The 20,224-nt window shown below is 43.4% G+C and overlaps 1 protein-coding gene across 3 annotated transcripts in view; it reads left to right on the top strand.

The window, feature by feature from the left end:
- ift88 (intraflagellar transport 88 homolog) overlaps window positions 1-20,224 on the top strand; it is a 146,840-nt gene that overhangs the window by 97,367 nt on the left and 29,249 nt on the right. For all 3 annotated transcript variants that reach the window (XM_034186160.1, XM_034186159.1, XM_034186158.1), the window contains 2 exons: window positions 1,092-1,178; window positions 13,962-14,148. In XM_034186160.1, the coding sequence (XP_034042051.1) occupies window positions 1,092-1,178; window positions 13,962-14,148 (274 nt within the window). The remainder of the gene's footprint in view (window positions 1-1,091; window positions 1,179-13,961; window positions 14,149-20,224) is intronic.

Raw genomic sequence — 20,224 nt, 5'->3', positions numbered from 1 at the left:
AAAATAAAGAGGATTAATAATAAAGATAGAAAGTGAGTAGTAATCATAATAATAAGAAAATTAATAATAATACCAACCTGATCAGTCGGATGTCCTGTTAATTGGAAGTTGGATACAGCCATCTGAATCAATGGTTTTCTTTTGTATCTTGGCTTTTCTGCTGCTGTTTCTGTAAGACAGGTCGGTCAGGCCCACTTTATCCTCTTTTTCTCTTTCAGTGAACACCTTCAGAATGGGTCAGATTGTAATGAAATAACCACGTTTTCTGTGTATTCACTGGTGGTGGACACCAAACAGCTTCTTCTTCTGTCAAGTTTATTGGCGGTTTGCAAACAAAGACGGTGCAGTACCGCCACCAGCTGACATATACGATCATTGCACATGACGAAATAACCTGCTGCGGTGACAGCGTGTATACGATTGACAGCGCTAGTTGTCCAGTCACATGAGAAAACAAAACACTAAAACAATACATTTCGCTGTCAATAAAAAAAAATAAATAAATAAAATTTGGAGTGTCCGGGGGCAGTTCTGTGCTCCCTGAAGGCAAACTTAAGGGGCCAAACAGAGAGAAGCATCAGGTCACATGCTTGGCACAAGTTCAAGGCATGGCATTGATTGCTGTTAGACCGGTGCCCTTCAGATGCATTCAAAACGTTGTTATTAATCCAGACATTGTGAAACCCCTTTTATTAAATGATGACAGGTGCTGACAGGCTATTTTATGGTAAAAGTAAATGCTTATTTCCATTTTTTAATATAATGACAAATTTTGCTATGTTTGTAGATTTTACTCTGTCAAATTTTAGCGGGGGCGGCACCCCAGCGCCTCCTAATGACAAACCACCGCCGCTTGTAAGAAGCACATCCAGTTGTCACCTCAGCTCACTGCATAGAATGATGGTCGAATTTTAAAAGGTTCAGTTACATTAGAAATTTTGAAATTTAAACCGTGTATCAACCCTTATATTTGTTGTACATTTGGATTTTTGCTTTCTCATAATTGAAAAACTTATTTGAAGTCAAATATTCAGGATTTCTCTGCATATGTGTAAAAGTGTTGAATTGAATTCTCTTTATGTTCTGCACAGGCACTTGAAACTCTGAAGGCTGTTGAGAAAAAGGACAGCAGAATGAAAAGTGCAGCGGCCACCAACCTGTCTTTCCTCCACTTTGTGGTAAGATCCTTTCAGCAACTATGAAAAAAAATTAAGAAAAATGTAATCACTCAGAATCAGGCTGAAGTTTGACATGGGTTCTTCTCAAATGTAGTAGAGGAGGCAAATGAGAACACTGATGATTATCTATGAGACATTTTGAACCACACCACTGGAATATGCAATGACAGATCAGTTCTCCAACCGTTCTGCATCATATACGAGTACACAGCAGCTAGAAACTGCCTTGTCAGACAAGATGGTCATAAAATGCTTTGTCACCTCAATATGCCTACTTTCCTTAACTGTCCATCTGGTGTCAGTGTTCACCAGGTGGCAGCACAGCACACAATGTGTTCCTTGTCACTTAGACTCCTGAACAATGTTCAAAACAAGGTTGCTTCATAGTGTTTGAAATGAACTGTGAATATACAGTGAGGAAAATAAGTTTTTGAACACTCTGCGATTTTGCAAGTTCTCACACTTAGAACTCATGGAGGGGTCTGAACTTTTCATCTTAGGTGCATGTCCACTGTGAGAGACATAATCTAAAAAAAAATATTCCGGAAATCACAATGTATGATTTTTTTTATAATTTATTTGTATGTTACTGCTGCAGATGGAGAGACTGGCAGCTGGCTGACTGACACTGGGTTAATCAGAAGAATTTTATATTTTTTTATTTTTAGATGAAAAAAAAATTGTACTCTGCGACCTCCTGTTCAGTCCGTGGTGGTTTGCACTAGTGGTCTTAGTTGATCCATCATCCATATGGACCGCCCCCCCTCAGTTTGTCACACGCGTGAATAGCGAATCAATTACAAAGTTTCCAGAATAGAGTGACACTGTTGGAGTGAAATCACTGTGAGTGGATGGAATGCAGCTGTGCATTCATGTGAAGTCATGAACTTACCCTGTTAAAAACAACAGTGTGCTCTGTTTGAGACAGCACGGGTGCAGGTGAGGTGGCTCAAAATCCAGAGCTTTGGAAATTAATGAGTCTAACATTTTCTGAGCATCTGGTCTGTAAGACCACTGATTTGAATGAATGGGGATCAGGACAAATTTATGTGTTCGAAATGGTTATAAATACCATAAGAAGAGGTCTTTCAACTCGGGAGACAGAGAGGAGCAGCATAGAGTCCAACAGGAGATCCAGTGGAAGATCTGTGCAGCCAAGAAGGAGTATGGAAGAAAGATGGAGGAGCAGCTGGCCCAGAACAACGTCAGAGATGTGTGGAGATGCCTCAAGACCGCCTCTGGATTTGGGCAGGGTGCCAGCAGGACTGCAGATGGAGATTCTTCAGTCTCTATACAAGATGGCGCCGTTGTATGTGGCCTGCCGTCGGCACTCGCTTCTTTTAGTGTCGTTTTTATTGTTTTTACACTTTGTTGCATGGAATGTGTCACCGCTCCTGGTGTATGATCGCCAGACTCTTATCAGCATTCGGGCTTCGCTGGAGAATTTCGCTGTTTCTGGCTCGGGCGGACGGCCAGGGACGCGGCTGCCCCCGCCGCCTGTCTTAGCGTCCGTACCAGACTTTCTACGCCGGCCGCTTGGCGTGTTGCCTCGGCGTCTGCGTCGCAGAGGACGTGGGAAGAGAGGAGGAGTCCGTGTTCGGCTCAGAGTGTGCCTGGCTGTTTCCTGCAAACATGCTCCATGACAATTCATAGCCGGATTCTTCACACCATATGACGGCTACGACGTGCGGCGTTCTCTGACTTTTCGCTATCGGTGGCTCCGGCCGGTTGTCCGGGGTGCCGGGTCTCCACTTCCGCGTCGCCGTCCTGTGAGGAGCTGCAGTCGTGGCTGCGTGCAGGAGAACCTGCGCCCGCTCGGTCGTGTCTCCCAGCAGACTGACGTGTGCTCAGTCTGTGTGGCACTCGTCAACACAAGGTCACTCACAAGTAAGACTTTCATTTTGAATGACTTTTTCTCCAGTCGTGATCTGGACTTTCTCCTGTTAACGGAGACCTGGTTGAAACCAGGTGAAAATAGCGCCTTTTCTGAGCTCCTCCCCCCCCGGCTGCTCGTTTTTCAGCTCCCCGCGAGCATCAGGTCGAGGCGGTGGTGTGGCCACGGTTTTTAAAGACAGTTTTAAATGCCGATTTTTATCTTCTAATGTCTACTCCACTTTTGAACTTCAGTTGTTTGTGATGGAGTTCGACTGTCCTGTGCTCTGTGCTGTTGTTTATCGTCCACCACAATTTAATAAGGATTTTATTCAGGAGTTTTCTGAGTTTCTGGCAGATTTTATCCCAAAATATGACAAATTTTTGGTCTGTGGTGATTTTAATATTCATATCTGTTGTCATTCTAATCAGCTGGCTGATAATTTTAAAAGCCTCCTGAACTCTTTTGGTCTAACACAAGTTGTGGATGGACCAACACATAATCTTGGACACACCTTGGACCTGGTTATTTCTTTTGGGCTCTCAGTTTCACTTAAGGACATATCAGACGCTGCTATTTCAGATCACTTTCCTGTTATTTTTGAATTTATTGCTCCTCCATCTGCTAGTAAGCCACTTGTTCCTGTCTCTCGCCGCCGTTTGGTCACCTCCTCAACAGCGGGGGACTTTGCTGCTGCCTTCATGGACTCTCAGTTTTATGCCATGAATGGACTGGTTTCTCCATTACTCCCAGATAACATCCTCTCTTCTTTCCACTCTACATGCACAGTCATTTTGGACTCTGTTGCACCAATGCGCTGCAAATCCAGGAAATCAAAATCCGACCCCTGGTTAAATGCCACGACCCGTGCCCTCAGGCAACGCTGCAGACGGGCGGAGAGAAAATGGAAAAAGGACAAACTGCAGGTGTCTCTGGGTTTTCTGAGGGACAGTCTAACTGACTATGAGAAGGCTGTGAAGGAGGCAAAAGCACAATATCTGTCTCATATTATTTCGAGCAGTTGTCATCGTCCCATTGTGTTATTTCAGACTATAAACTCAGTTGTAAATCCACACACCTCTGTTTTGTTGGACGCTACAACCACAACCTGTGAGGAGTTTCTTCAGTTTTTTATTGATAAGGTTTCATCAGTCAGACAAAACGCTGATCAGAACTGTAATGTTGAGTTGTCTGCTCCTCGTGCACATTCTGCTGTGCTCGAACAGTTTGAGCCCATTTCTTTTGCATCTCTCGCTGATGTTGTAAAACATAAAATCTACAAGTTGTCCTTTTGATGTTGTTCCAGCTAAGGTGCTGAAGGAGGCTTTTAATACTGTTGGGGCGGGTCTCCTAACTTTTATCAATGCTTGCCTTAGATCACCTGGACTCATCAGTTTTATCCAATTTTAGACCTGTCTCTCATCTGCCATTTCTATCTAAGGTTTTAGAAAAGGTTGTCTTTTTACAGTTACAATCATTTTTAGAAGACAATCTCATCCTTGAAAAATTCCAGTCTGGGTTTAGATCGCGACACAGCACTGAGTCAGCACTTTTAAAAGTTCATAATGATATTACTCTGTCGGTGGATGCAGGGAATCCTGCTGTGCTGGTTCTGTTGGACCTCACAGCAGCCTTTGATACTGTGGATCACACAGTACTTGTTTCCCGGTTGGAACATTTTATTGGCATTCATGGTATTGCACTTGAGTGGTTTAGATCATATTTGGCTGAAAGGAGCTTTTCTGTCATGATTGGGGACCTTTCCTCATCAACTGCTCCTCTGTGCTGTGGAGTGCCGCAGGGATCTGTCCTTGGGCCGATTCTATTTTCTTTGTACATTCTGCCATTGGGGTCAATTATAACCCAGCACAATTTGTCCTTTCATTGTTATGCAGATGATCTGCAAATCTATCTGCCTGTGAGGACTAATGGGAGTGATGCTTTGTCATCATTATTTAATTGTATTCGTGATGTAAAGCAGTGGCTGTCCCGAAACTTCCTTTACCTGAATGATGGTAAAACTGAGATCATGGTGTTTGAGCGCACTGGCATACCAAATGTGGTAACACCAAATTTTGGTGCTTTGGCTAACTATGTAAAACCAGCTGTCAAGAATTTGGGAGTGATATTTGACAGCTGTTTGAGGTTCGATCAACAGATAAATTCTGTTGTCAAAGCTAGTTTTTTCCAACTTCGCCTCTTGGCTAAAATAAAGCACTTTCTCAGTAGACGTGATCTTGAGACGGCCATTCATGCTTTCATCAGCTCCAGACTTGATTATTGTAATGCACTTTATGTGGGCATTAATCAGTCGTCTCTTGCGCGTCTCCAGTTGGTGCAGAATGCTGCTGCTCGTCTTTTGACAAACACTTCTAGACGTGAGCATATTGCGCCCATCCTGTACTCACTCCACTGGCTTCCAGTTCGTTTTAGAATTGATTTTAAAATTTTAATGTTTGTTTTTAAAGCTATTTATGGCCTTGCACCTCCCTACTTGTCTGAAATTTTAACTTTGCGCACCTACAGTAGGACGTTAAGGGCGTCTGGCCAGCTTTACTTAGATGTTCCAAGGTCAAGATATAAACGCTGGGGTGATCATGCTTTCGCGGTAGCTGGCCCCAGACTGTGGAATGAGCTACCTCTTGAGTTACGTACTATTCCTGACCTAGCACTTTTTAAATCTAAGTTAAAGACTTATTTATTTAAACTGGCTTTTAACACTTAGTGGGGAGGTGACATGTTCTGTTATTTTTATGTTTTTTTTTTATGTGTTGTTTTAAAATTTAATTTTATATGTGTTTTATTTTGTAAATTTGTGTTTTTAATGTTAAGCACTTTGGACACCAGTCGGTGCTGTAAAGCGCTTTATAAATAAATGTTGATTGATTGATTGATTGATTGATTGATTCTTGGTTCGCAGAGGAGCTAAACAGCTACTTTAACCGTTTTGGCTCCTCTACGCCTGCCCCCCTGCCTGCTCCCGGCTCTCCACATGTCTCCAGCGGCCAGCCCTCCAGTCCCTCTGACCCCCCACCTTCTACCCCTGGTCACCTCCACTGCACCCCAGACCCCGTCCCTCCTCCCGCACGACTGTATTCAGCACCAGCCCGCCTCAGCTCACACCCCCCCGTAACCCCAACCGAGGTGAGAGGCCAGCTCCTGCGGCTGAAGCAGAGGAAAGCAGCAGGACCTGATGGGATCCCCACGAGGCTGCTGAGGATCTGTGCAGATGAGCTCTATGAGGTCCTCAGCCACATTCAACATGAGCCTCAGCCTGGGGGTGGTCCCCACCCTGTGGAAGACCTCCTGTGTGGTCCCAGTTCCCAAAACACCGCACGCCAAGGAACCGGCCCACTACAGACCAGTTGCCCTGACCTCCCACCTCATGAAGACCATGGAACGGCTCATCCTGTCTCACCTCCGCACCATGGTGAGCAACACCCTGGACCTACTGCAGTTCGTCTACAGGTTCAACATCGGGGTAGATGACAGTGTCATCTACCTACTGCAGCGAGTGTTCACCCACCTGGAGACCGACGGGAGCACTGTGAGAGTCATGTGCTTTGATTTCTCCAGCGCTTTCAACACCATTAGACCAGCGCTGTGGATGGACACCTCGCTGCCTGGACCATCGACTACCCCAATGACCGCCCGCAGTATGTGCGGCTGTGTGGCTGCCAGTCTGAGGTGGTAAGGTGCAGCACCGGGGCCCCCCAGGGCTCTGTCCTCTCGCCTTTCCTCTTCACCCTCTACACCTCAAACTTCACCTACAACATGGACAGCTGCCACCTCCAGAAGTTCTCTGATGACTCCGCCATTGTGGGTCGTGTGTCTGAGGGGAATGAGCTGGAGTACCGTGGTCGGTCATCACAGACTTTGTCGACTGGTGTGAGCGCAACCACTTGTGTCTCAACACCAGTAAGATGAAGGAGATGGTGATCGACTTCAGGAGGAAACCACCACCTCACCCACCGGTGAACACCCAGGGGGAGGACATAGAGATTGTGGACAGTTTCAAATACCTGGGTGTTCACTTCAACAGCAAACTAGACTGGACTCACAACACCGACGCCCTGTACAAAAAAGGCCAGAGTCGCCTCCACCTCCTGAGGAGACTGAGATCCTTTGGAGTGAGCAGGCCTCTGCTTAGGACCTTCTACGACTCTGTTGTAGCCTCTGCTCTCCTCTATGCTGTCGTCTGTTGGGCCCCGGGCAGCACAGAGCAGGAGAGAAAGAGACTGAACAAGCTGGTCAGGAAGTCCAGCTCTGTCCTGGGCTGTCCTCTGGACTCTCTGGAGGAGGTGGCTGAGAGGAGGGTGTTAACCAAGTTCAAATCCATCATGGACAACTCCTCTCACCCTCTGCACCGGACTGTAGTGGAGCTGACCAGCTCGTTCAGTGACCGGCTGAGGCACCCTCAGTGCAAGAAGGAACGATACCGCAGGACGTTCCTCCCTGCTGCGGTCAGACTGTACAATAACACTGTGAAATAACCACATGCAGTAATATGTCCACAAATGATGTGCACTAACAACTCGTTTACAAATCCCTGCACTAATGTCACCTTACCACACCTAAACTCCATTTCACATATTGTAAAGAAGATGCTCCTATCTCCTTTTCAATCCCAATCATGTTTATATATATGCATATAGGTATGTGTGTGCACATATGTGTATATATAATGTGTGTGTGTGTGTGTATATATATATATATATATATATATACTCAACAAAAATATAAACGCAACACTTTTGGTTTTGCTCCCATTTTGTATGAGATGAACTCAAAGATCTAAAACTTTTTCCACATACACAATATCACCATTTCCCTCAAATATTGTTCACAAACCAGTCTAAATCTGTGATAGTGAGCACTTCTCCGTTGCTGAGATAATCCATCCCACCTCACAGGTGTGCCATATCAGGATGCTGATTAGACACCATGATTAGTGCACAGGTGTGCCTTAGACTGCCCACAATAAAAGGCCACTCTGAAAGGTGCAGTTTTGTTTTATTGGGGGGGATACCAGTCAGTATCTGGTGTGACCACCATTTGCCTCATGCAGTGCAACACATCTCCTTCGCATCATCCGTGAAGAGAACACCTCTCCAACGTGCCAAACGCCAGCGAATGTGAGCATTTGCCCACTCAAGTCGGTTACGACGACGAACTGGAGTCAGGTCGAGACCCCGATGAGGACGACGAGCATGCAGATGAGCTTCCCTGAGACGGTTTCTGACAGTTTGTGCAGAAATTCTTTGGTTATGCAAACCGATTGTTTCAGCAGCTGTCCGAGTGGCTGGTCTCAGACGATGTTGGAGGTAAACATGCTGGATGTGGAGGTCCTGGGCTGGTGTGGTTACACGTGGTCTGCGGTTGTGAGGCTGGTTGGATGTACTGCCAAATTCTCTGAAACGACTTTGGAGACGGCTTATGGTAGAGACATGAACATTCAATACACGAGCAACAGCTCTGGTTGACATTCCTGCTGTCAGCATGCCAACTGCATGCTCCCTCAAATCTTGCGACATCTGTGGCATTGTGCTGTGTGATAAAACTGCACCTTTCAGAGTGGCCTTTTATTGTGGGCAGTCTAAGGCACACCTGTGCACTAATCATGGTGTCTAATCAGCATCCTGATATGGCACACCTGTGAGGTGGGATGGATTATCTCAGCAAAGGAGAAGTGCTCACTATCACAGATTTAGACTGGTTTATGAACAATATTTGAGAGAAATGGTGATATTGTGTATGTGGAAAAAGTTTTAGATCTTTGAGTTCATCTCATACAAAATGGGAGCAAAACCAAAAGTGTTGCGTTTATATTTTTTTTGAGTGTATATATACACACACACATATTCTATTTCTACCTCATTTCTTATGTCTTGTACTGTATTATTATTATTGCTTATCCTTGCACACGCTGTTTGATGAACATTTTCCTCTACTTGCACAAATCTTGTGTTTTTTAAGAGCCGACGTAATGTGAATTTCTCCTCTGTGAGATCAATAAAGTTTATCTTAAATAGTTATTGTTGTTATCCTCTCACCAGACAATGAAGCCATTCTCATCTTTTTTTCAAAAAGATGACAAAGAGAATTTTAGAAAATTTGAAGTTACAAATTTAGATCAACTTTGCACCTTTTTGCTTTTCATAATTTTGACAAAAGGTATTGTTTATTCACTGGTACTGTTCATCCTGTAATTTAATGTAACTATTCAGTATTTTATCATAAAATATTGTGTAAAACATTGGACACCTTGTTTTCATTCAAGACCACAGACAAAAAATTCCTTGTTTTCATTACTCATTAGGTTCTGTTTAAAAATTGAAAGAAAATATTACTTACATTTCTCAAGAATGTGTGAAGTTGTAAGCGAACAGGTGAGCTTGATCAGGTGGAGGCAGAGTGAAAACTAGGTCAGACACACCCAGCCCAGCAAACAGACACTAAATAAGAGAGATTGGGAAAACAGAAGCGGGGACAATGTGCACATCCTAATAGTATCTGAACGGGAGCCACCTGGGCGACCCCGATGAAACGCTCCCACCATATAAAAGAGCGAGGCACCCAGGAGCATTTCTCGGGACCATACCTATTCAATTCATTTCATTTATATAATTCCAAATCACAACAAAGCTGCCTCAAGGCGCTTCACACAAGTAAGGTCTAACCTTAACAACCCCTAGAGGAAGCACACAGGTGAGTGTGGTAAGGAAAAACTCCCTTTGAAGAGTTGAGGAAGAAACCTCAAGCAGACCAGACTCAAATGGGTGACCCTCTGCTTGGGCCATGCTACCGACACAGTTGACAATACAAATTTACAGGAAATTTTGGGAGTCCATGCTGGTGTTATGGATGGGAGGCCTGCAGAAGAAGACACCCACTCCCACTTCTGGATGGAGCTGCATCTCAAACAGAGAGAGAAAAAAAAAAAAACAGAATCAGGCGACAGAAAGACAACAAATACGGTATAAATTGTCAGCATTAAGCAACAAGAAAAACAGAAGAAATACTGGAGGCGATTGCCAGCCACTAGCCCTAAGCTTCACTAAAAGACCCAGACTTTAGATGAAGTTGAGGCCGCGGCCCGCTCTGTTTACTAATAAAATTAATTTAAAGGGTAGAAAGCATAGTAACATACTATGTCATACGAAAGGGAAAGTAAGTGCGTCTTAAGTCTGAACTTGAAAGTCTCTACAGAATCTGACTGTTTTATTGATGCAGGGACAATATTCCACAAAACAGGTGCACGATAAGAGAAAGCTCTGTGACCCACAGACTTTTTATTCACCGTCGGGACACAAAGTAGTCCTGCAACCTGAGAACGCAGAGCCCAGGCCGGTACGTAGGGTTTAATTAGGCCAGCTAGGTAAGGAGGTGCTTGTCTGTGAATAATTTTATAGGTTAATAGCAGAACCTTAAAATCTGATCTCACAGGGACAGGAAGCCAAGAGACACCAAAATGGGTGTAATGTGGTCAAACATTCTTCTTCTTGTCAAACGTCTGGCAGCAGCATTTTGAACCAGTTGGAGACCCTAATGCTGGACTGCGGTAAACCAGAAAATAGAATATTGCAGTAGACCAATCTAGAACAAACAAATGTCTCAAACAAGTGTCTCATATCCCTCCCTATCCACCAGGTACTGAAGACCATGACCCCTATGCCAGACATCAACCAGGTGATGAATAGAGAAGTCACCTTAAATTTTATATATGATAAATCAAACACTATGACTCACTGACTGTGTCTAATTGAGTGGCTGTTTAAGAAGAATGTGAAGTATAAATATAAAGTGGCGGTCATGGTGATACAAAGCAATGAAGGTCGCAGTTCTCTTTTGTCTGTGTAAATTCTGTTGCTGGTTATGAGAAATTAGAAAAAGAAATTGGAACAGACCAGTAATTGATGCATCGATCAACATCATGAAATACATGATCACAATTCCACACAGCCTTATTTATAATGATCTGACCAGTGGTAGGCACAGCTAACCAAAAAGTTGGCTTTGATAACCACGAATCAGACATCCAGCACGTCACCAGCAAGACAAACTCTATTGCGGACTGCCTCTTCCAAGCCTTCACGGCCATCATCTACCTCGACCTGGACTACAGTCACATGGTTACAGATAAAACTGTTGATCTGGAGGTGCAAGCAGTCAGATCAGTGACCACCGGATGACATCTTACAGACATCGCCTTCGGTGAAGTCTGTGCCAAACTGCTCTGTGACGTCTCCACAAGGCAACCATACAGTCATCCCCACCACATGGAAGTGGCACATTTTCGACGCTGTGCACGGCCTTTTCCACCCTTGAGCGAAAACATCACAACGGCCGGTGGCAGTGAAGTTCGTCTGGCAAAAAGGACGTCAGAACCTTTTCAACCTCTTGTGGGGCCTGCCAGCGCTCCAACATTCACAGGCACATCAAGGTCCCCCTGACCCACTTCCCAGTACCTGAATGGCGTTTCAACCATGTTAATGTGGACCTTGTGGGACCCCTTCCCCCCTCTTTAGGATTTACACACCTCCTCACCATGGTGGACAGAACCACTCAGTGGCTGGAGGCGGTACCGCTGATGTCCACATCAACGGCCAGCATGGCCCAAGCGTTCATTGGTCCAAGGGTTGCTCATTATGGAACCCAGGCGGACCTGACTTCAGACAGAGGCTCATAGTTCATGTCGCTCTACGCGCTGGATTAACTGACAGTGGTTGGCTAGACAGGCTCTCATGGGTCATGCTAGGCCTGCTGACTGCCCATAAGGATCTCCAGTCTTCATCGGTGGAGCTACTTTAAGGTCAACCACTACGGGTCCCTGGGGATTTCATCCCCGACACCACAGCCCCCTGCTCAGCGACCCACCAAAAGGGTGACCTTCAGGACTTTTTTTCCCACCGGTGCAGACTACACAACATGGCACTCTGTTTTCCTACACACCCCCATGCCTGCAGTCAGCGGATTATGTTTATATTCGTAATAACATGCACAGAGGACCACTATAGCCCCCTTACAACGGCCCCTTTCATGTCCTTAAGACAGGTGACAAAACCTTTATGGTGGACGTCGGCGGCAAAGCCGAACACATTTCAGTGGACCGCCTCAAACCGGCCCACCTGGATCTGGACATACTCACGGAGCTGGCACACCTACCTACACGAGGCTGTCCACCAAGCCGCCCAACACGCATGCCTAAAGCTCCTACATGCAGCACCACCAACAACCCGCTTGGACGGAGCCGCTGTGGCCGGATTATACGTCGCCTCTGTTGTTGACTTTCCCTTTAAATTTTTCCATTTATGGTTCTTCCCTATGGTGAATTCTGGGAGGGCCTGTGTAGCGCACACGCACACAAAAGGCCTGTCACAAAAGGACTGTCCCGTACAGATTCACCAACTCAAACATTGTTCAGAAGGAAATGCAACAACACTGGTTTTTCTGCTGTTCTCAGATATAGTCACCTCTCATGATGCTCAAAGTCATAGGCTTCTGTGAATTGCCACACAAAGGGTTTTGAAGTACCACTCAGAAAGCTTTAACTTCCTTTGCTTTGTTCCAGCTGCAGATAAGAATGTGTATTTGATACGTCTGGCCTTTTGTCATCCACGGCCACCCCCGTGGAGTCAAGCCGGGCCAGGAGTATTTAAGATGGTGCCTGAAAAGTGATGCTTCAGTGTTTTACTTTTCTGTGATTAAAGCAAATGCTCTGTGTGTTTGAATGTAGAACTTGTCTTTTTATTGTTTGCAACTCAGTTTCTACAAACATGATTGTCACATCATCACTGGATGCAGTACTTTAGATAATGACTGTGTAGAAGATTCTAATAAGGATGGCAGCGCTAGTGAAATGGAGTAACTGATTACTTTTTTTTTTTGCTTATTTAATAATAAAATCCAAAATGCTGATGAAACAACATTTTTTTCTTTTCTTTTTTGAAAATGACATACTTGATGCTTGTTGACATTTTGGGGCCAGTGGTTCTCAATAATACTAAAAATTTACATTTTTCAAAAAAGTATTTTGTTCGGGGTACATTCGTTGTTTTGCAGTTGTGAATCTCACGCCGTCTCCTGGTCCGTGACTCACGCGAGAGGTCAGTTTCAGCAGAGTTCCAGTTCAGGGCACAGTGTAAGCAAACCTCTTGAAGTATGGATAATAAGACAACATTGGGTCATGGCAGAAGTCCATCACAGGTGCTACACCTCCTCAAGATAACCCTCTCAACTTGGGAGAACGTGTCATCATCATAATTGCCCATGAACTTGCTGGATCAATGCCATCCACATCCTTGCTTTGCCATTGTTTTCATGCACTGTGAGATGCCGGGGCTCTGCTGGCACTGCAGTGTATTCTGGGAAGCTCAGGGGGCCGCCAGGGGGATTATGGGAAACGTTAAACTACCAAATAGGCTTTCATTTGACAACATTTTCATGCCCACCCCAGACGTAGATCATGGTCTCAGAAATCCAAAGGGATATTGATTACACAGCCCATGGCCTAAAGGACCTTCCTAGGCCTTCAAGAGCTCCGGCAACAATGGAAAAAAATGGTGATTGTAGTTGCAAAACATGAGAAGGAGTTATGGAACAAGACGGTACAAGAATCAGTGCTATATTTATATCAGTCTGATTCTATAAAGGGCTGTGAGGGGCAGCAGTTTTGTTTGTTTTTTTTTTTTTTAACTAGCATCTCAGTGCTTTGTAGAATTCCATTGAGGATGCCGTTTTTCACTGCTACCAGGGCATCAGGGAATTTAATACCTGACACTAACAAGTTTATCTCTTGCTGTTGTAAATGGTAAATATCAAATTCTGCATGGTTTCTGCACTTTACAGAATCAGGGGCTTTAGTGTTCTGTATTTTTTCTGCCATCAGTAGATGTGCACTTCTCTTGCAGGAAAAGGACTTTGCCCAGGCTGAGCGATATGCTGACCTTGCCATGAATGCTGATCGCTACAACCCGGTAGCACTTATCAACAAGGGCAACGTAGTGTTTATTAAACAAGATTATGAGAAGGCTGAAGAGATTTACAAAGAAGCTCTGAGGAATGATTCGTCCTGCACTGAGGCCCTCTACAACTTGGGTAACAGCCTTTAACATGTCATGGTGAAGCTGCATTATAGCATAGTGACCACATCTGACTAACACTGAAAAAAGTTGGGGAAGATCTTTCTCCCTTTAATCAGTGTCTGCATTTATCATGCCCAACTTTGTCTCTCAATCACACTAACTGGATGCATACCTGCAATTAGAATGAACTGAAATAATTCTGGTCATTATAAGTCAACTAGGTTAAAGATAACCTACATTCAAAACCACCATCTGTGAGCATGAAGCCTTCAAATTTATGAGTCGGAAGTGGTATGAAAATCTTTTACTTATTGATTATCCCTAAACCAAAAGGTGCCCAAATTTATTCACCTGCCTAAGTTTGTTTAATTATTGGACACTTTCTGTAAATACGAAACAATTCAATTCACTTTTCAAATATCAGTGTGTTCATCTGCTGTATGATACATTTAAAGGTGATAGAGAGAGGTTGAATGGGGCATTAATCCTTGTTCTGTGATGTGATATGTAGCCCAAAAAAATTGGTTGGGTCTGTAATGGCTCAGAACCTTCCTAAAAGGCTCTCTGAAACAGCTTTGTTACTATGCTGGGTTTAGAATGCCTCGTTTGCTTTTAATGGCGTCGTTTCGGAGCTTATTTGTAAGTCCCTTCAGCTGCTCCCTTGTTTGCACTCGGGGTCGCCACAGCAAATCCAAGTTGGATCTGCATGTTGAATTGGCACAGGTTTTACGCTGGATGCCCTTCCTGACGCAACTCCACATTACATGGAGAAATGTGGCAGGGGTGGGATTTGAACCCGGAGCCTTCTGAACTGAAACCAAGCGCATTAACCACTTGGCCACCACCCCTGCTGTTTCGGAGCTTATTTGGCAACCTCATTATGAAATGCAAGTAGGTGGCGCTGATCGGTTGCCGTTGTTTGATTAGCTGCCCTTGCTCTCACTGAAAATGCCGCTAAGAGGATGAGGAAAGTCTCCGGTTCAACACAGAACAGAATGAAAATGATCGCTGATTCGCTCATTTTGCTGTCAATCAAAAATGGATTCAGCCTCAGACAGATCATCCAATCATCATGCAGAAGCTGGGTGTCCGGGCCAGCCGAGGCCAGCCCACTGCCCCATAGACCCCCAGACACGCAGAGCCTCCGATGGGCGGGACAAAGCCCAGCATTTATCCAATGGCTCATCTCGTTTTGCTGCACTTGTGTTGCTATTGAAGTCTGTGGACGATGGTTTAAAGCACTGTGAAGCTGCGGGTTTGAGTGAGAGGAAATCCGCGTCGTTACCAGTGATAAGAAGCTGATTCTGAACAAAAGTTGAGAGCGTTGTAGCGAAAATGAGACGACAGTAATCTTCACTAACTTATTTAACAGATCACGTTTCAACATTGCTGTTGAGTGATAAATCTTGTTCCTCGCCCACCAACATGAAGTCAGCCAGAGGCTGACTGTGACATAAAGTCCAGTCACAAAATAATAATGATAATAAAAAACGATCCAAAATAAATTTAAAAATAAATTTAAAACAAAAGAAAATGTGATACTTACAGGCTGTACTGATTGCTGGGGTTGATTTTGTTGCAAAGTCGGAACTGACCCTCTACTAAGTATTAAATGCCGACTGAAGCCAGCTCGAAATTGTGCAAGGTTTGTGAAACAGTCCTCCGTGAAATGCGCAGAGCAAAGAAATAGTCGGCAGTTGTATGTACTGGGGATGCGGTTAAAATGAATAAAAGCCGTTGATCGCGTACATTGCTTTCCATGGGAAGAATATGTAAAGATCGTAGTCCGCTATGACAGCCTGGGAAGGCACACCTGTAGCTAGCCATTGCTCCTCTTCCAGTGTTACGAATGGGTGGGCACAACCTTATGAATAATTAATTTAGAAGGGGCGTGTGTGAAAGGGTGTGGGTGTGTGTGGGGGTGGGGCTATTGGTAAAAAAGTGATGTAACTTTTCTCTCAAAAAACGGATTGGCCTGTTTTCTAGGGGCAATTCAAAAAAGGAGAAATACTTGAAATAGAGGTTCTGAAACTTGCTGGCACTTCGTGTGTATTCCCCACAGCGGGGAGACTCTGAACTAACACCAAAAACATGAAAAAGATGATTTTGATTCTCTATCCCCTTTAACTGAAATTTCTGATCCAGACAACCAATGATTTATAAACGAAAATCATGAAAATTATCAGGGGTGCCCAAACTTTCACATACAACTGTATTGCTTCAGCGCACCGCAATGCTGTTGAATATCGTGCCATGCAGGGAATCACCCCATGGGATATCCCCATGTTTTGTCAGTTATTACAGCGCTTTTTTCACCGTAATTAAATACTTCTTCCTCATCTAATTTCTTTTTTTTATATGTTTATCTCCTTGTTGATTTTAGGCATTTTATGCTCATATTATAGGACAGTGATGGTAACGTTTCCATCTGTTAATCGGCGCTTTTGTAAATTGCTGGTTTGAATCCCGTGGCAAGTATTTCTTTTTTTTCTCTCTCTCTCCATAGCAATGTGTGATATGGTTCCACACTTACCAGTTGTTTTTTCTTTTAGTCCACATCAGCGGTGCGATGTGGTTCCACACGTACCAGCAGGTTTTTACTTTATTTTTTCCGCAGCAGCGGCGCGATGTGGTGCAACGCGTCCCAGCTGCTCGCACTGTATTCATGCAAGAGCATGCACGAAACCGTCGCCAGTGTAGTTGGAGAAGGCACTCCATCTACATTGTCAGTCCACTAGCTGTAAATGGGTACCAGCCTCAACTGGGAAAGTAACCTGTGTTGGACTGGCCATCCTGTCCGGGGGGTCATCAACACTTACCTGCTTGACAGTACGGCATCCAGAGATAAGCACCGGTACCAATGGACCACAGGGCCTGCACAGTAGTTGTCTCTGTTAATTGAACTTTCATAGCAGTTTCCAGCATTGTAATTTTTGCCAGCTGATTTCATGTGTGCGTGGAGATCAGTTTCTTAGAAAATAGTGCATCTGCTTATCAAAGGTGAAAACTCCGGCGTCACTAAGTAAACATTTTGCCATGTTTTCCTTCTACCTGTGCAGTTAAAAAAGGTGATTTCACCTATTAGCTCATCTACCTGTCTGAAGAGTTTAACTAATTAGAATCAGCTGGTTTAGTGGGTGGATGAGAAAAAAAAATGGGGTTGGACGTTTACTAACTGAAGTCATACTTTCCATCTTGTCTGTTCACTACCACAGTGTTGAGCACCTGGCATACTTTGGTATGACAGGTGACACTGATTGTTTATTTTGGAGCATCCAGAAAGTGTTCACGGCACTTCACTTTTTCGACAATTATGTTTCAGCCTTATTCCAAAATGAATGAAATTCAATTTTTTTTCTCAAAATTCCACATACAATCCCCCATAATGACAATGGGGGGGAAAAAATTGATTTTTGCAAATTTATTAAAAACAAAAAACTAAGAAATCACATGTAAGTAAGTATTCATAGCCTTTACCATTAAGCTCAAAATTGAGCTCAGGTCCATGCTGTTTCCAATGATCATCCTTGAGGTGATTCTACAGCTTAATTGGAGTTCACCTGGGTAGATTCTGTTCAGTGGTGGACACAGATAACCAAAAAATTAACTTTGATAACAGATAATCAGATAACTGAAAAGTTATCTTTGATAAGATAAAACGATAAACCACCTAAAAATGTATCGGAAGTTACAGATAACCGATAAATTCCAGTATTGTCTCTGGTACATTTGCAACTACTAACAAACTGAATTTGACTTTTAACACCACGATCGCTTCTGGTAGCATCAAAAGCAACAACAGACCCAAACAATGAGCCCGCACTTCTGACTTTAAACATCTTGCCCCCTGCTGGAAGCTCTTGTTTACTACATGGCTTCCAGCACAGAAGCAAGCTGAGCGCAGCCACAAAGCCCAGCTCTGTACCCAATCACAATGCTCCCGTCAGGCAGAGGTCTTGGAAAATAAAGCCCTGCTGAGTTATGGTTTAGTGTATAAATAAAATGAATACTGATAGAATAACTCCATTAATGTCAGTTCTGTCATTTGTACAAAGTTAAAATATAACATATATCTTTTAATGTTGAATAATGCACTAATTCTGAAGTTTTGTAAAAAACACAGACAGATCGCAAATGATTCTGGGTAAAATGTGCCTCTGCTAAACACTGATTGGTTCAGTTATTCATTATGTAAACCAACACATTAATGTGATGTGTGTTGATGTTTACAGATAAATGTGCTTTTGGAAAATATTCTATTTTTTTATTTGTAAAAACAGGCATTTTTACGGAGCCCTGGAAGTGTCATCGCAAAATGTTTTGCACGTGGAGAGAATGTGTGCTCATTTTATTGTATTGTGTGCACGTTTTATTATATTGTAAAACGTGCACTCAATATTGTCTTGACACATAAATGTTGGCTATTCGCCCTATTGACGTTTCAAATCCCGCAAAACCTTGGAGAGGTCGCCGCGCTGCGAAATCTCAGTAACATTGAGACACGCTGATCACGCTGCAGTTTAACCGTCCGCTGCACACAGACAGCACCATTAACATCGCAACATAAAACTATTTTTATATTGTGCCTAAAACTCTCATGAATATATTCTCTGGGTATATAGACGTTGTTATTGTGTTTATTTTATGTAAACATGCGAGAATCACAGGCCGTCTCTCCGTTATTTTCAGTGGGAGCTGCTGTGAGCTACAATCGCTTCCTGATTATGTCGTTCTGCGGGAAAGTTTGCTCTTTAATGTCTTGATTATTGTTCTTTACAACACTGTTTGTCCTCTTTGTTTGAGACTAATATATATAATATGTCTGAAATTCGGTTTGCGTTTATTAAATTCCACGCAGATTAAACGTAACAGACACGGATTATTTGTTATAATTGTTTTAGCAAGTTTTCAGGGTATCATGCAGCGATCTCTTATTAACGTGATGAAAAGCATAAAAAAATACATTTTTGTAGTATAATATTAATTTACAACTGTCATTGTGTTGATTCTCTATATGTTGTTTGACTGCAGTGACTCTCTGGCACGCAAGGGATTATGGGATACGTCAGTAGGGCGAATGAACACTACTGGCCAGTAGATGGCAGTAGAGACCTTGAAAACTTGCCAAAACAAAATTCCAGATAATCCGTGTCTGCTACATTTAAGATGCATGGAATTTAATAAACGCAGACACAATAACAACGTCTATAAACCCAGAGAATATATTCACGAGAGTTTTAGGCACTAGAGTTTAATGGGGGGGACCACTTCTACTTTGCCTGCAGAGGATAGAGCAGTTTCTTCTTAAAGCAGCTCTTCTCTGTTTTGCAGAGGGTAGAACTACACATCAATTACTAAACATTTAACATGTAGGTGCTCAACTGATTTTAAGTTTTATAAATATTTGTAGCTGTTCAGGTTTATTTACCACGTTATCGGTCTAATTTATCGCAAGATAATTAGTCCGATAATGTTTTTTAAAGTTATCTAAAAAGATAATCCAATAATGAAAACATTATCTTCGATAATTATCGGTTATCAGAACTGTGCCCACCACTGGTTCTGTTGATTGGACATGATCTGGAAAGACACACATCTGTCTACATATACAGTGCACCCAAAGTATTCACAATGCTGCACTTTTTCCACATTTATATTACAGCCTTATTCCAAAATGGATGAAATTAATTTTTATACCCCATAATGACAATATGAAAAAAGGTTTTCACATTTTTTGCAAATTTATTAAAATAAAAAAAAAAAAACCTAATGGGCCTTTCACACTACAAGCGGTAGATGCAGTAGACAAGGCGTCCCAACACGTCACGTCTGATGCGGGGGTGGGGGTGCAAAATTTCTATGTCACAGCTGAGTAATCGTCATCTTGGATTTGCGTCTAGAACCACAAGAAGCTTAAAAAACAGCAGTAGAACAAGTCTCCAGTCACACTGCTGGGAGAACCTTTTTTCATCTACTTTTAGTAGTGACGCCGAGCTGAGGGAGGATGGATGACTTTGTGGGGTACCGATCGAACCGCAACAGCGTGCAGAACCACACGGAGGAGCTGGAGTTCAGGCCTCATTCCAGAC

Source organism: Thalassophryne amazonica, chromosome 14 (genome assembly GCF_902500255.1).
Source record: "Thalassophryne amazonica chromosome 14, fThaAma1.1, whole genome shotgun sequence".
In the NCBI taxonomy this organism is placed as follows: Eukaryota; Metazoa; Chordata; class Actinopteri; order Batrachoidiformes; family Batrachoididae; genus Thalassophryne; species Thalassophryne amazonica.
Note: the sequence above shows the minus strand (reverse complement) of the source record. Positions and strands in the feature narration are given on the sequence as shown.